The 13286-nt window shown below is 42.4% G+C and overlaps 1 protein-coding gene across 1 annotated transcript in view; it reads left to right on the top strand.

Moving 5' to 3' along the window:
- The window catches only part of ARID1A (AT-rich interaction domain 1A), a 90560-nt gene that overhangs the window by 55264 nt on the left and 22010 nt on the right, over positions 1-13286 (top strand). The window contains exons 5-10 of the mRNA XM_035121144.2: positions 7588-7828; positions 8676-8765; positions 9657-9824; positions 10682-10997; positions 12624-12769; positions 12863-12972. Coding sequence (XP_034977035.2) covers positions 7588-7828; positions 8676-8765; positions 9657-9824; positions 10682-10997; positions 12624-12769; positions 12863-12972 — 1071 coding nt within the window. The remainder of the gene's footprint in view (positions 1-7587; positions 7829-8675; positions 8766-9656; positions 9825-10681; positions 10998-12623; positions 12770-12862; positions 12973-13286) is intronic.

Raw genomic sequence — 13286 nt, 5'->3', positions numbered from 1 at the left:
ATAGCCAGTGTAGTGACTTCAATATGTTTTAGAGCTACAGTACCCATCATTCCCAACTAGTAGAGCTGGTTGGAGTTACTAGAGTTCAGCAATGTATGGAGGACACTATATCTTAGTCACCCATGATCTTCTTCATAGCAAGTTTATGCTCATGCAATAGAGCTAGAATCATTAGAGAACGTGTGTGACCAAGTGTTGATACCAAACATTTCCAGACGTTTTCATACAGTCAGAGGTTTGCATGTTATGGCTGGCCTTGATAGTCAAGCCAGAAATTGGGATCACCCTCTCCCTTTCCTGCCAGTTTGGCTAATGCTTGGCAGTGGTGCTCCATTCACTTCCAAGCAGCTGTCAATAGAACCCTCCCACTACCCTTTCCTTCAGGAAAGAGCCAGGGAATGTGCTGTCTTATCTGCTGTTCAGTGAACATTTTCAGAGTGCCTCTGCCAAACAGCAGCCAAGGAGGCTCCCTGCCACTTCCCTTATGCTTCAGAGTAGGAATGGGAGAGATATGCTTGCCATTTTGGCTCTGTGTGCCCAAGGTATTTGACACAGTTGCCAACCAACCCCTAGCCTGTCCTATGTTTGGAGCTGAGGGGAACACTGCACAACCACCTGGGTGATCTCAGTCCACCTTTGCAGCATCAAGGTTTGGAGGAAATCTCATCATGCATCCCTCATTTTGCTCTCCAAAGGGTGATGGCTAGCTTGCTGTGGAGATGGAAAATGTAGAAACCTGTTAAAAACACCTGCTTTCCATGAACCATATACAGTGGTGCCTCGCTTAACGAATGCCCTGCTTAACGAAATTTCCGCTTAACGAAGGATTTTTCGAGCGGAGCTTGCCTCGCTAGACGAATGCGTTTTACGAAAAATTCATCTAGCGAATCACGGTTTCCCATAGGAATGCATTGAAATTCAATTAATGCGTTCCTATGGGCAAAAAAAGTCGAAACAAATTCAGTGCATTCCTATGGGATTCGCTAGACGAATTTTTCGCTATAAGAAAAGACCCGTGTGGAACAAATTAATTTCGTCTAGCAAGGCACCACTGTAATGTAACTTAAAAGGTGAGGGAACAGTGTTGAATAGGTGCAAATGTCAGGGCTGTATGTCATTAATTCTGCACCACTGGGCACCTATTCTATACCGTCCTATACCGTTTGGGAACACTTTTTTTCTAACATGTGAATACTCTGTAGGTCCTGTTCAATGGTTTCGATATATAATTTTACCTCAGTTTTATTTCTACCAGATTTCTTCAGCCTTCTCTTTCCCTCTTCCAAATACAAACCTTCATTTCGGGCTCCTTTCTCCTATATTCATAGGCCTGTGATTCCCCCCTCCTTTTGTGAAAGTCTTTGTGTTCCTCTTTATAATTATCAGTAGCTTAGCCAATGGTAGATGGAGACCCTTATCCCTTTTCCACCTATGTGACAATAGAGCAAGTTAGCCAGTCATTACCAAAGGATTTACCACCATGTTGCAAAACCTTATAAGAAAGACTTTTTGGAGTATGCAATTAATTAAAAGTAAAGTACAGTGACACCTAAAAAGGGACCCAGGTGGCATTGTGGGCTAAACCACTGAGCCTAGGGCTTGCTGATCAGAAGGTCGGCGGTTTGAATCCCTGTGATGGGGTGAGCTCCCGTTGCTTGGTCCCAGCTCCTGCCAACCTAGCAGTTCAAAAGCACATCAAAATGCAAGTAGATAAATAGGAACCGCTATAGCGGGAAGCTAAACAGCGTTTCCATGTGCTGCTCTGGTTTGCCAGAAGCGGCTTTGTCATGCTGGCCACATGACCTGGAAGCTATACGCCGGCTCCCTCGGCCAATAATGTGAGATGAGCGCGCAACCCCAGAGTCGGTCACGACTGGACCTAATGGTCAGGGGTCCCTTTACCTTTACCTTTTACAGTGACACCTATGCCATACTGGGAGGAACTGTGAGCACTGATCCATTCTTACAAGGATGAAATGTTTTGTGGTCATTAAACCCAAATTCTGTACAAACTTATTACTCCTTGGAATCCTGTTGTATTTAACATTTTAAACTAGACTTTTTAAAAAATGAATTTGATACTGTTACAATGGACCCTATTAGTTGTGGCACAGCATGCACACATTCATCCCTTCTTGAGAGTGCTGGGAACCTTGAGAGTCTTTTTGTGATGCCCAGAGATGGGAAAATAGTACTGGAATATGCGCTACTGTTAGAGTGTTAGAGTGGTAACTCTACTGTTAAAGCAGCTTGGGGCCAAAAATCAGCCCAGAAACTAAGAATATTATTAGTCTAATATTCTTAACAAAATCTGATGCCTTTTAATTCAGAATAGTAAGTACTGCAGGTGTATTCTGAGTCAAAACTATCTAGCTCTTTTGTGTTTGGCTGTACTGGGAATTCCATTTTCATCTTTGAAGCAGCCTTACTTACCCCTCCCTTTTGAGGGCTGTTTGATTTCAGCCATAGTTTTGTTTTGGTATGAAAAGGTGGTGTTAGCGGCTGATTCCCTATTCACCAGCAGCACGAACAAACTCCTGCTGGCATAAGGTTGAATTGGGCAACCAATCGCAGCTGGAACAGTTATAGTTTCGGAGTCCCTGTGGGCTTCCGCTATCAGGTCACATCCCAAAATAACACTGGGCAGTATTTCAAGTGAAGAAACAGAGGCTTTGGGGTTGCAGCCAGCCTGGAGTGTGAGATTCTGTGTGAAATACTTGGAATCCCTCCAACATTTTTGATCTGCATGGCAGATGAGCAATAAAATGCATAAAAAACACATTGGAAACACATGAGGAAATTCTCCAGACCAAGACATTTCCTTCATGCTGGCAGAGTTACTGCTGTTGATTTGCACCTCCTGTTTTCCCTTGCTTTATTGGCTGTATTGAGAAAAGGAGGGAAGAGTGCTTTGTTTAGCATTGTTCAGAGTTGCTCTGTAAAACGACCTTTAAACTGCTCCACCAGTTTACTTCCCTGGAAACATATATTTGAATTTAAATATTTTACTACTTCTGATGACCTGCAATATATTGTCCCCGCCCCCTTTTCTTTTCTTTCCGAACTTCTATGGCAGTTATCATTATTTACAGGTTCCATAAGTTTTTATGACACTCTTGTGGCCCCAATTGAAAAGTCATTCTAGATGTTAATAATCTAAAAGTGACCACAAACTTCATAAAATGGAAACTAATCAGCAGACACATACACAAACGGTGTTCATTCTCCGCAATTTTAAATGATAAACCTTAGGAAGCAACATTTGTATATATTCTTATTTCCATACCTTAGTTTGTAACATCACTGCTGTCCCAAGATTTCAATAGAAAGCCCTGCTGGAGGAGGCATCGGTGATGCCAAGTGTCAATGAAAGTTCATCTTTTTCCACAGATTAATTTCCTTTAGGGCTGATTTCACATGTTACCCATGTGGCATGGTCACCACATCTACCCAGATAACTGCTTGTGTGAAGTGATACTCACATGGTTTGAGCTTATGGCTGTAACTCCACCAGAGAAGTCCCCTCCTATCAAAAAGAACGGTTTCCCTTAAGTTGTCTCAGTCAGCCTGAATGTCAAGGTGCTGATGTATACAAGTAGTTCATCACTCATGTGTTTGGGAGTGCAGGGCAATATGTGAATAGGCTTTCTGTTTAAGATGAATGAAAATGTCCTTGGCTCCCTTTCTGTTTTGCTATTCAGACCTTTCTTAAATGAATGCAATCCAAATGGGATTTCCTGGTATTGTCAGCCCTGTCTTTTTATTGGTCTTGTCAGACCAGGAATTGGTGGTTGAGGAGAAGGAAGCTTTGCAAATCTCCCTTGAAGATCATATTTCAGATGTTTTTTTGGGAGAGGAGGGCCTCTTCTCAAATGTTCCAGAACAAATATTTTATTGCAAAATAAAAAAAATTCCTTCAGTAGCACCTTAAAGACCAACTAAGTTTTTATTTTGGTATGTGCTTTCGTGTGCATGCACACTTCTTCAGATACACTTGAAACAGAAGAGTCAGACCCTTATGTATATACAGAGGGTGGTGGGGGTGGGTGGGAATGGGTGATGGGCTGATGGGAGTGGTAAACCTGTAGATGGCTGTTAACGACTGATGATGACCGCAATTGGTCCTGCGGGGGGGGGGGGGAGCAAGGGCTGAGGCGCTAAAGAAAGCTTGATCATGCATAATGAGATAAGAATCCTATGTTTTTGTTCATCTCAGAACAAAAGGTCTTTGGTTATTACTATATGAGCATGTAAATGAGTTGAACCCCCTTAAAAAATAAATCAGTATTAAATGTTGCAAACGGAGTTTAAAGTAACATACAGTGTGTGTATGTGTACAGGTCTCAAAGATTTTAAATTGTATTGGTAAGTTTCTGTTTATTCTTCCTGGGTCAAAAGTGTATATTCTGAGTTTATAGCTGATGTGTCTGATTCTGTTAAATTTGTGTATGAAACCCTGCCTTGGTTTTGTGGTACTGCTGTTTAACAATTCCTGCAAACGTGTGTGTGAGTGAAATGGTGATTGTTATCATCATCATAATCAAATTTATTATCTGCCCTAATCCAGCAGGTCCCAGAGCCCACCTGATAGGATCTGTGGGGAAGGAGGCAGTCTCACACATATTTGGGGCCTAGGTTTTTTAGGGCCTTAAGCATTAGCATGAGCACATTGAATTGGGCACAGAAATGAACTGATGACCAATGTCACTGTTTTAGAACAGGGATGAAGTGAGTTCTAAAGGCAACCCTAAGCCAGTAATCTGGCTGCTGCATTTTGGACAAGTTGAATTTTCCAAGTTATATTCAAGGACAGCCCTGTGTAGAGTGTCCAAAGTCAATCTGTCCAAAAGGGGCTGTAGCTGACAAACCATCCAGAGCTGGAAATAGGACTGGAACTTCCGTTATCCCTGACCATTGGCCTTCTTGACTGTGGCTAGTTAGAGTTGTAGTTCAAAACATAAGAAAAACACTTGGTTGGAGAAGGCAGATACAGTCAGATTCAGCTAGGTGATACTTGGGATCTCATGTATGCAGCCTCCCATTCAGCTCAGTGGGCCTTTCATATGAAAGATGCACTGAGCTATGTGGTTCTACTCTGACTCTACCATAGTTTGCAGTATGATGGAGTTCTTTTATCATTATTGTTATTTGTCTCCCTGCTGTCCTCTCCTTTAGCCAAAGCTGGGTGGTTACACAAGACTGAATTCTGCCCTGGAATCAGATCACCAGTTCATGACCGGTTCAGACAGACCTTGATGTCCTTTTTAAATGGAGCATAACCACAGGGGCTTTGGATTGGAATAACAACTAACTGTTTAATTAGCAGCCAAAAGAAATAGAATTCCTTGTGTACTATGAAATTGCTACAAGGCCTTTACCATTAAGAAATACTATAAAATTTACTTCAGTTTAATAATTTCAGACCAATGTTGTTGAGCATTTAAGAGTCTAAAGCTAGACTGAATATTGCTTTCAAGTTTAGCTTTCTCAGTTTAGACTGAGAGCATTGTTTTCCATCATACATGTGCTCATCAGTAGAGAGATCATAGGATCTCATAAAAGGTCTGTTTATACGAATTTTATGAACAATCCCATCTTTCATTACAAGTACTTTCCTTGGAGAAACATAACATTCATAGTCTTGCAGGAAGTGATCTGCACGCAAATGGCTGTAACAAATATTCTGTTGTGGCACCCAAACTGTCTTAATGGATTGCAATGAAGAGCAGTGTATTGCTTCGTTCTGATGCGCTTCTCCCATCACATGCCTGCTAGACTCATTAGTTGTTTGATCAGTCAGTCTTCAAGCATGACCCCCAATTACGGTAAATGAAATTTAGGTATCTTGTAGGGCCACCACTCATTTCTCATTTTAACTAATAGTCAGAGCCTTGTTGTGCTGTATTTGCAAAAATCTGAAATGTAGATACTGCTGCATGGGACTTTGTTAGCTAATTCAGTATTATTTTACTCTGTGTAATTTGTGGCGGAAGCTGATTGTGTGTTTTGGAATTAGACATCACTGACTTGCTTTCTTTCATACTTTCAGAGTGTGTGTTTCTGTAGTAGAGATAGGCAGGAAGCTATCAGCTAGGCTGCTTAAATGTCTTCTGAGAGTTCAGCATGAACACTTGGATAGCCCAGTTCTCCTTTCCCTTCTAAGCCCTGCTCCCACCTCCTGCTCTCTGTACTAGTCCTTTCCTATCAACTCTTTCCTTCGACCAGAATGCTTCAACAAGGCAGCCAGACATATCATTCCCTCTCCTGCTTGTGTATTCTCATTGTGGTGCATTGATTAAAAATGGGTGGTTCAAGCGCATCATGGAGTCCTTGCTGCCAAAATGCACCAATCCCGATAAGTAAGATAATATAATGAAAATAAGATTGTTCTGATCATGGAAATGTTTTGTGTCATTCTGGTCAACCCATCACAGCAGAGACATTCATATAGAACTGAAAACAAAACTGAATTGGCATGCCTTGCTTTATAGAATCATTTGTGCAGGAAGAAGAGACTGGAGACATTATCATTAGCTTGCACATAGTTTGGTGTGTGGAAGTGAAGTACAAGTAGGGAACAGGACAAGAATCTAGGGGGCTTCTGTTGTAAAATAGAAATAAGTTGTAAAAATTGAACATTAACAGGACGTACTATTGCTCATAAGACATACTTGTTGGTAAGTAATGCTGTAAAAAGCAGTACAATGTAAGTTGACGGATTTATGAAAGATGAGACATTTAAGTGTCAAGTTGGTGGTCTCCAGATCTTTTGGAATTAGGGTATTTTTTGACTACAACTCCAGTTGTCTTGAACTGCATCTGTGCTTGCTGGGGCTGTTGGGAGTTGTAGTCCAAAAAAATCTGGAAAGCACCAGGTTGATAAAAGGCTAGTCAAAACTGGGAATTGAGCAATACTACCTTTATTTTTAGGGTGTCCCTAGGTTTGTTTCATTGAGATGTTGGGCATGATGGACTGTAGCATTTCCTCTTCCACCCTTTGAGGGTAGTCGAGATTTTCAGAATTTCATCACTCCTGGTTACAATCAGACAATTTCCAGATCCACTTGGTAGCACTTAAGTCACTGTTGCAACTGTGGGAATTGCTCATCTAAAGGATTTATTTCTACCTGGAACTAAGTTGCAGCCTTCCCTACTGATAGCAACCTAAGTTTTCTTCTAAAGGAAAAATCCCATAAATTTTGTAGTACAGTGGTACCTTGGTTTAAGTACACAATTGGTTCTGGAAGTCTGTACTTAACCTGAAGCGAACTTCCGCATTGAAAGTAATGGAAAGTGGATTAATCAGTTCCAGACGGTCCAGGGAGTACTCAACCTGCAGCGTACTTAACCCGAAGTATAGGTGTAATTGTTTCTGGAAGTCTGTACTTAACCTGAAGCGTACTTAACCTGAAGCAAACTTTCCCATTGAAAGTAATGGAACGTGGATTAATCCGTTCCAGACGGGTCCGCGGAGTACTTAAACTGAAAGTACTCAAACAGAGGCGTACTTAAACCGAGGTATGACTGTATATGTATAGTAGCAGTCTCTCCTTGATGTGACATGCTTTCCTTTGTGTGTCTCTATAGGATCTCTCTGGTTCAATAGACGATCTGCCCATGGGTACAGAAGGAGCACTGAGTCCTGGCGTAAGCACATCAGGGATTTCTAGCAGTCAAGGAGAGCAGAGTAACCCTGCTCAGTCTCCTTTCTCTCCGCATACCTCTCCTCACTTGCCAGGCATCAGAGGACCTTCCCCTTCACCAGTTGGATCTCCTGCTAGTGTTGCTCAGTCACGCTCTGGCCCACTGTCTCCTGCTGCAGTACCAGGTAAAACTTTCTTTTTTACAGGCACAAGCTTCTTAGTTTTAACAAACTGCTTATTTTAGGAAGGTGGTTAGAGTGTCTGACTGGGAGTGAGGAACCCCAGGTTCAAATCCTTATTCAGCCATGTACCTCACTGGGTGACCTTGGGTCAGTGACCTCATTATTTTGCAGCCTAACCTACCTCAGGATTATTGTGAGGAAGAAAGGAAGTCCGGGTGGTGGTGGTATAGAAAAATGTAGAGGAAAGGTGGAATATCAATGTTAGCAATACATTACAAATAAATATGGGGTAGAGACATGAGTTCAGAACCCATGTCCTGGGTGACTTTTGTCTACTTCATTATCTCTCCTCTTTGGTTCACTGTTTCTGAATGAGAATAAAAATGCTTTATGGATAAATAAAATACATTTTATTGCATGCGTTCATCTTTAAGGGATAAAGCAAGCTATGAGCCAGAAATCTCTTTCTTTATAAGTGGGGTGGGGAACCTCAGGCCTGGCTGAATGCAAGCCTCTAGGAGCCTCTGCCTGGTACATGGGACTCTCCTGAGGCCACATTCTGCACTGGGCCTTCTTTGGGGCTTCCTTGAGTGCTTTTACCTGGCTGAAATGAGTTCTTCAACTATGAGAATACTGCTTGCTTAACTAGATGAAGTATGTGGTGGGTATAGAAATCTGTACTTTGGGGGTAACTCTACAGAGGTAAGAGTCACATCTGTAGCTCCATCTACTTTCCCCTCTGGCCCTGCCACTTTTTGTACCACTTTCAGGTTTGTCTTTTTTGAGCTGCTTTAGTGGGGAGTGGGGTGAAATGCAGTTCTTCACCATCATTTTTTTCTTTGTTGTGCAGGTAACCAGATGCCACCTCGACCGCCTAGTGGCCAGTCAGACAGCATCTTGCATCCCTCCATGAATCAGTCAACCATAACCCCTGATAGAGGTGTGTGCACGTGTGCAATGACAGTTGCGCTGTTTTGCCTTGCTTCCTGTATATAACAAACATCTCAGTGGTTCACCCATCAGTCCTGATGCACATGATAATCTTCCATGAAAGGTGTAACTGGTGATTTACGAATTAGAGTAGGGAATTGGGACAGTCTTTAATGTGGAATGTGAACTGGAAACATACTTGCACATATAATGCTTTTGTGACAAAATTAGTTTTGCCATGGTGCAGTTTGCATCATTCTCCAAATTATGCTAGATACACACACACACACACACACACACACACACACACACCTATACTTGTTTTCCTTTTGCCACTCCACCTCAGGTTATTGCTTACAACAGCCTTCCCCAACCTGATGCCTTACAGATGTTGCTGATTTCCAAACTCCCACCATCATAATCATTGGTCATACTGTCGGGTTGATGGGAGTTGGGAGTCTAAAATAGGTGCAAAGGTGCCCAACGGTAAATTCAAATGTTACCTCTTAACTATAGCGATCAGTGGGAACAATGCAAATTTGTCATTAGCATCTGGTACAGCTGGCTGTTGCTTGTTCTATTTATTCATTGAAATAGGGTACCATGTTACTTTCACTTTTGCCACCCCATTCTCACCTTTCTCAGTGGGTTCAGATAACTTAGCAGTCATCATAAATAACTCCTTAAAGTGACAGCTACAAAATAAGAGTGTGCTGTGCCACAGTTATGATAAGACTAGGGAATTACCATGTGATAATTTTTCACTGAGGTTTTCAAGCTATTAATGTGAATGTAATTTATGAAGAATTTGGGATTTCCAGAACTAATTATTTTATCAAATGTGTTTCCATCTGCATAGCCTGTTTTCATAACAATATCCCTTGAAATCATTATTAATTAGGTTACATACAGAGGACTCCACAGATGCCCCAGTATAATTCCCCTCAGCCTGGGTCGGCCTTATCTCCACGTCAGTCTTCTGGAGGACAGATGCATGCTGGGATGGGACCTTACCAACAAAATTCCATGGGCAGTTATGGACCTCAGGGGGGTCAATATGGGCCTCAAGGTGAGAGCATTACACTTGTGTTTCAAATAAAATGCATGAGCAGTGAACATGTGTTGTTTCTGTGGTTGGATAAAGAACACCTGCTTAAGACAATGAGACGCATGGGTAGAAAGCATGAGCAGTCTTGTCTCTTGACCTAGGAAGTGTGTGATTACAGTTTTTATCATGGATGTTGTTTATTGGATTAAAGTAAAGGGTGTGTGTGTTCTGCCACTATTGCTGAATGTGAACTAAGTATCAACACAAAACACTAACAGAAGATTTTAAAAATATGTGCTGGAGTATTCATTTAGAAATTTTGGGAAATTGAGGGGGGTTAAGTGTGACTTTTGTCTCCACTTCATAGCCCTTAATACAGTTAGTTTTGGTAATTCAACAAGTCATCTTAATATTTGGATCATTATTGATTAGTCCAGCCTTTGACAATGATTGGCTGATTAACTTAGTCATGAGATCTCTGGTGGAATGATGCATGGAAAGACTCCACATAATGTGGGCACTGCTTTGTGGTTGATATTGCAATGTAGCTGTGGTGCATTTGTGTGTGTGTGTGTGTGAGAGAGAGAGAGAGAGAGAGAGAGAGAGAGAGAGAGAGAGAGAGAGAGAGAGAGAGAGAGAGAGAGAAAGAAAGAAAGAAAGAAAGAAAGAAAGAAAGAAAGAAAGAAAGAAAGAAAGAAAGAAAGAAAGAAAGAAAGAAAGAACTGATGTGGAATAGTTTAACATTAGGACACTATTTTGTGAAGCCAACATTCTCCCGTCTTTTATCCTGCCTTGTAATATGCAGGCTCAAGATGCAAATGCAAGAATTGCCAGGACATTCTTTGGTCTTGCTGATCATGCTCCCCTTTTCTCTGTAGGTGGATATCCCAGGCAGCCAAACTACAATGCTATGCCCAATGCAAATTACCCAAGCCCAGGAATGGGAGGAACCATGAACCCAATGGGAGCAGGGAGTCAGATCCATGGTCAAACTGGTGTACCACCCTATCCTGGGCTTCCTCCAGGGAGAGGATTGAGCCATGCTGCCATGGGGAATAGGCCCTATGGACCCAACATGGCAAACATGCCTCCCCAAGTAGGGACTGGGATGTGTCCTCCACCAGGTGGCAGGAAAGCACAAGAAGCTGCTGCTGCTGCTATGCATGCTGCTGCCGTCAACTCAATCCAGAATAGGTAAGCCATGGGGGACCTCTTACCTCTGAAACAGAATTTCCTAGAATTTCAGCTCTTTAAAACAATGCCTCTTTAAATAAGTCATCATAGACTTCCCTAAATCCAGAGTAAAATACTGTTAGTCACTCTATTTGCAATACAGAAAAGGCAAAGGCAGTCTCAGATACTGGCACTGAATTATTACCAAAACACTCTAAAACAAAGTACAGTCGCAAGAATAGGGTGGAACTATACACCTATATCTGTATATATAATATCAAGTGTTGCAAGAGGTATACCTTCATCTTACAGCAGAAACTGCATAATGAAGATGCCAGACACATCTTTGTGGGGAAGAAATGCCACAATTTAGGGGCTGCCATATATGATCCTCTCACGGGATACTATCCTTCAAGCTTCTGAGGGCACAGAACCACCAAGGGGCCCCCTCCTGCTGATCTTAACACCAGAGGGAGTTTGTGGGAAGGACGTATTTGGGGCCTAAGTCATGGTTAAATACCCGTATTGGTCTGAATATAAGCCACACATTTAAAAGTCGGGGGGGGGGAGAAAAAACGACAATACCCTCCTAAAGCCACTCCCTTCCTCACTTTCTCCCTTCCCAGCCTTGGGGGAGAGGACAGGGGACTATGTGCAGGGCAGGCACGGCTTTGCCGTATTCCTGGTGCTGTTTGCCTCGTGCTCCTGGGTGCATTCTGGGCGGGGCGGGGGGAGCCACGCTGCATTGCCAGTGGCCTTTCCCCTTCCCTGCTCTCCCCCTTCACAGCCTTGGGACTATGTGCGGGGTGGGCACCACTTTGCCATGCTTTTAGCTGCACACTGGATAATTTTTGTAAGGTTGCGAATATAAGCCACACTTTAACATTTCACAGTCAGAATTGGGGGAAAAAAGTGTGGCTTATATTCGGGCCAATATGGTACTAACATCAGCACCTTAATTTGGGTCTGGAAACAAACTGACAACCATTGAGGGTTAGGGAAGGCAGATGGGGCTGGTAATGTTAGCTATCTCTCTTCTGTTGGATTATAATGGAATTCATTTTTTCTGCTGTCCAATGTTACCTGGAAGAGACAATAAAATAAGTGGGGTGGGTTTCTTTTGTCTTGTGTTGGGAAGGCCTCTGCTTCAGTTGCATCTGGAGCATGCATACTCAGTGAGCAATTTACACAGTATTGAGAAGCTTGGGGAAGAGGGCTATGCCAATTTTAGGCGTGTCCAATTGACACGTGATCGCCAATGGGTGGGTCCTTTTGAACCCGGAAGAAGGCAAAATGAGGATGGAACGGGGTGGGGTGCACTTTAATGCGTTCCATCAATGCACATGGGGGCCAGGAATGGAACCCCTACACAAAATGGTTGCCACCTTTATCCTGATGCTAAAAAAACTCAAACCTCAAAACCTTAGAAGAGCTGAACTTGCCTCAATAGCCCAGATCTGAGTCTCACTTTTTCACCCACCCAGCAAGTCAGAGATACACTAAGGAATGCCCACTATGGAGAAAGATAATCACTTTAGTCTACCTGTTTGTGTAGGGAATTTAAGCAGGAAAAATCCCATTATTAGCCAAGTGTTCATTGGTAATGTACACAGTTGACTATTTCTAATGTAGTTGTGTTGTTTTTAGGCCATCTGGTTACCCCCATATTAACCAAGGAGGAATGATGGGAACTGGGCCTCCCTATGGCCAAGGAATTAATAGCATGGCTGGCATGCTCAATCCCCAGGGCCCACCATATCCAATGGGTGGGAATATGGCCAACAATTCTGCAGGTAAGATGCTGTACCCAGTCTTTCTGCCCAAGTTATTTGTGTTTTTTAATGGCACACTGAAAAACATTTTCATGTTGGTGTTTGACTCTCTAGGGATGGCTGCAAGTCCTGAGATGATGGGACTCGGGGATGTTAAACTAACACCAGCTCCCAAAATGAACAATAAGGCAGATGGAACCCCCAAAACTGAATCCAAGTCGAAGGTAAAAAAAAAAGTTTTCTGTAGCTTCTGCAGAGATTGGGAGGTAGTTTGTCAGCACTTGTTTTTAAAGAAATGTGAGCCTGGATTTTATTAGTGTGCATTTGACTCTATCTTATGTGATTTGGTTATGATGAAAGTATGAGACTTTTCTTGTTTTACCACCCATATTGTTGCTGAACAACATCATTTCCTTGTAGAGAGCTGCACTACCAACTTCATATGATTGCCAAATGAGGCACTTGTTTGTGCAAATTCAGAGAACACCTAAGCATTTATGGGGTTCTTTAAAGCTTGTTGGATTGTGCCTGGAACACA

Source organism: Zootoca vivipara, chromosome 6 (assembly GCF_963506605.1).
Source record: "Zootoca vivipara chromosome 6, rZooViv1.1, whole genome shotgun sequence".
Lineage (NCBI taxonomy): Eukaryota > Metazoa > Chordata > Lepidosauria > Squamata > Lacertidae > Zootoca > Zootoca vivipara.
Note: the sequence above shows the minus strand (reverse complement) of the source record. Positions and strands in the feature narration are given on the sequence as shown.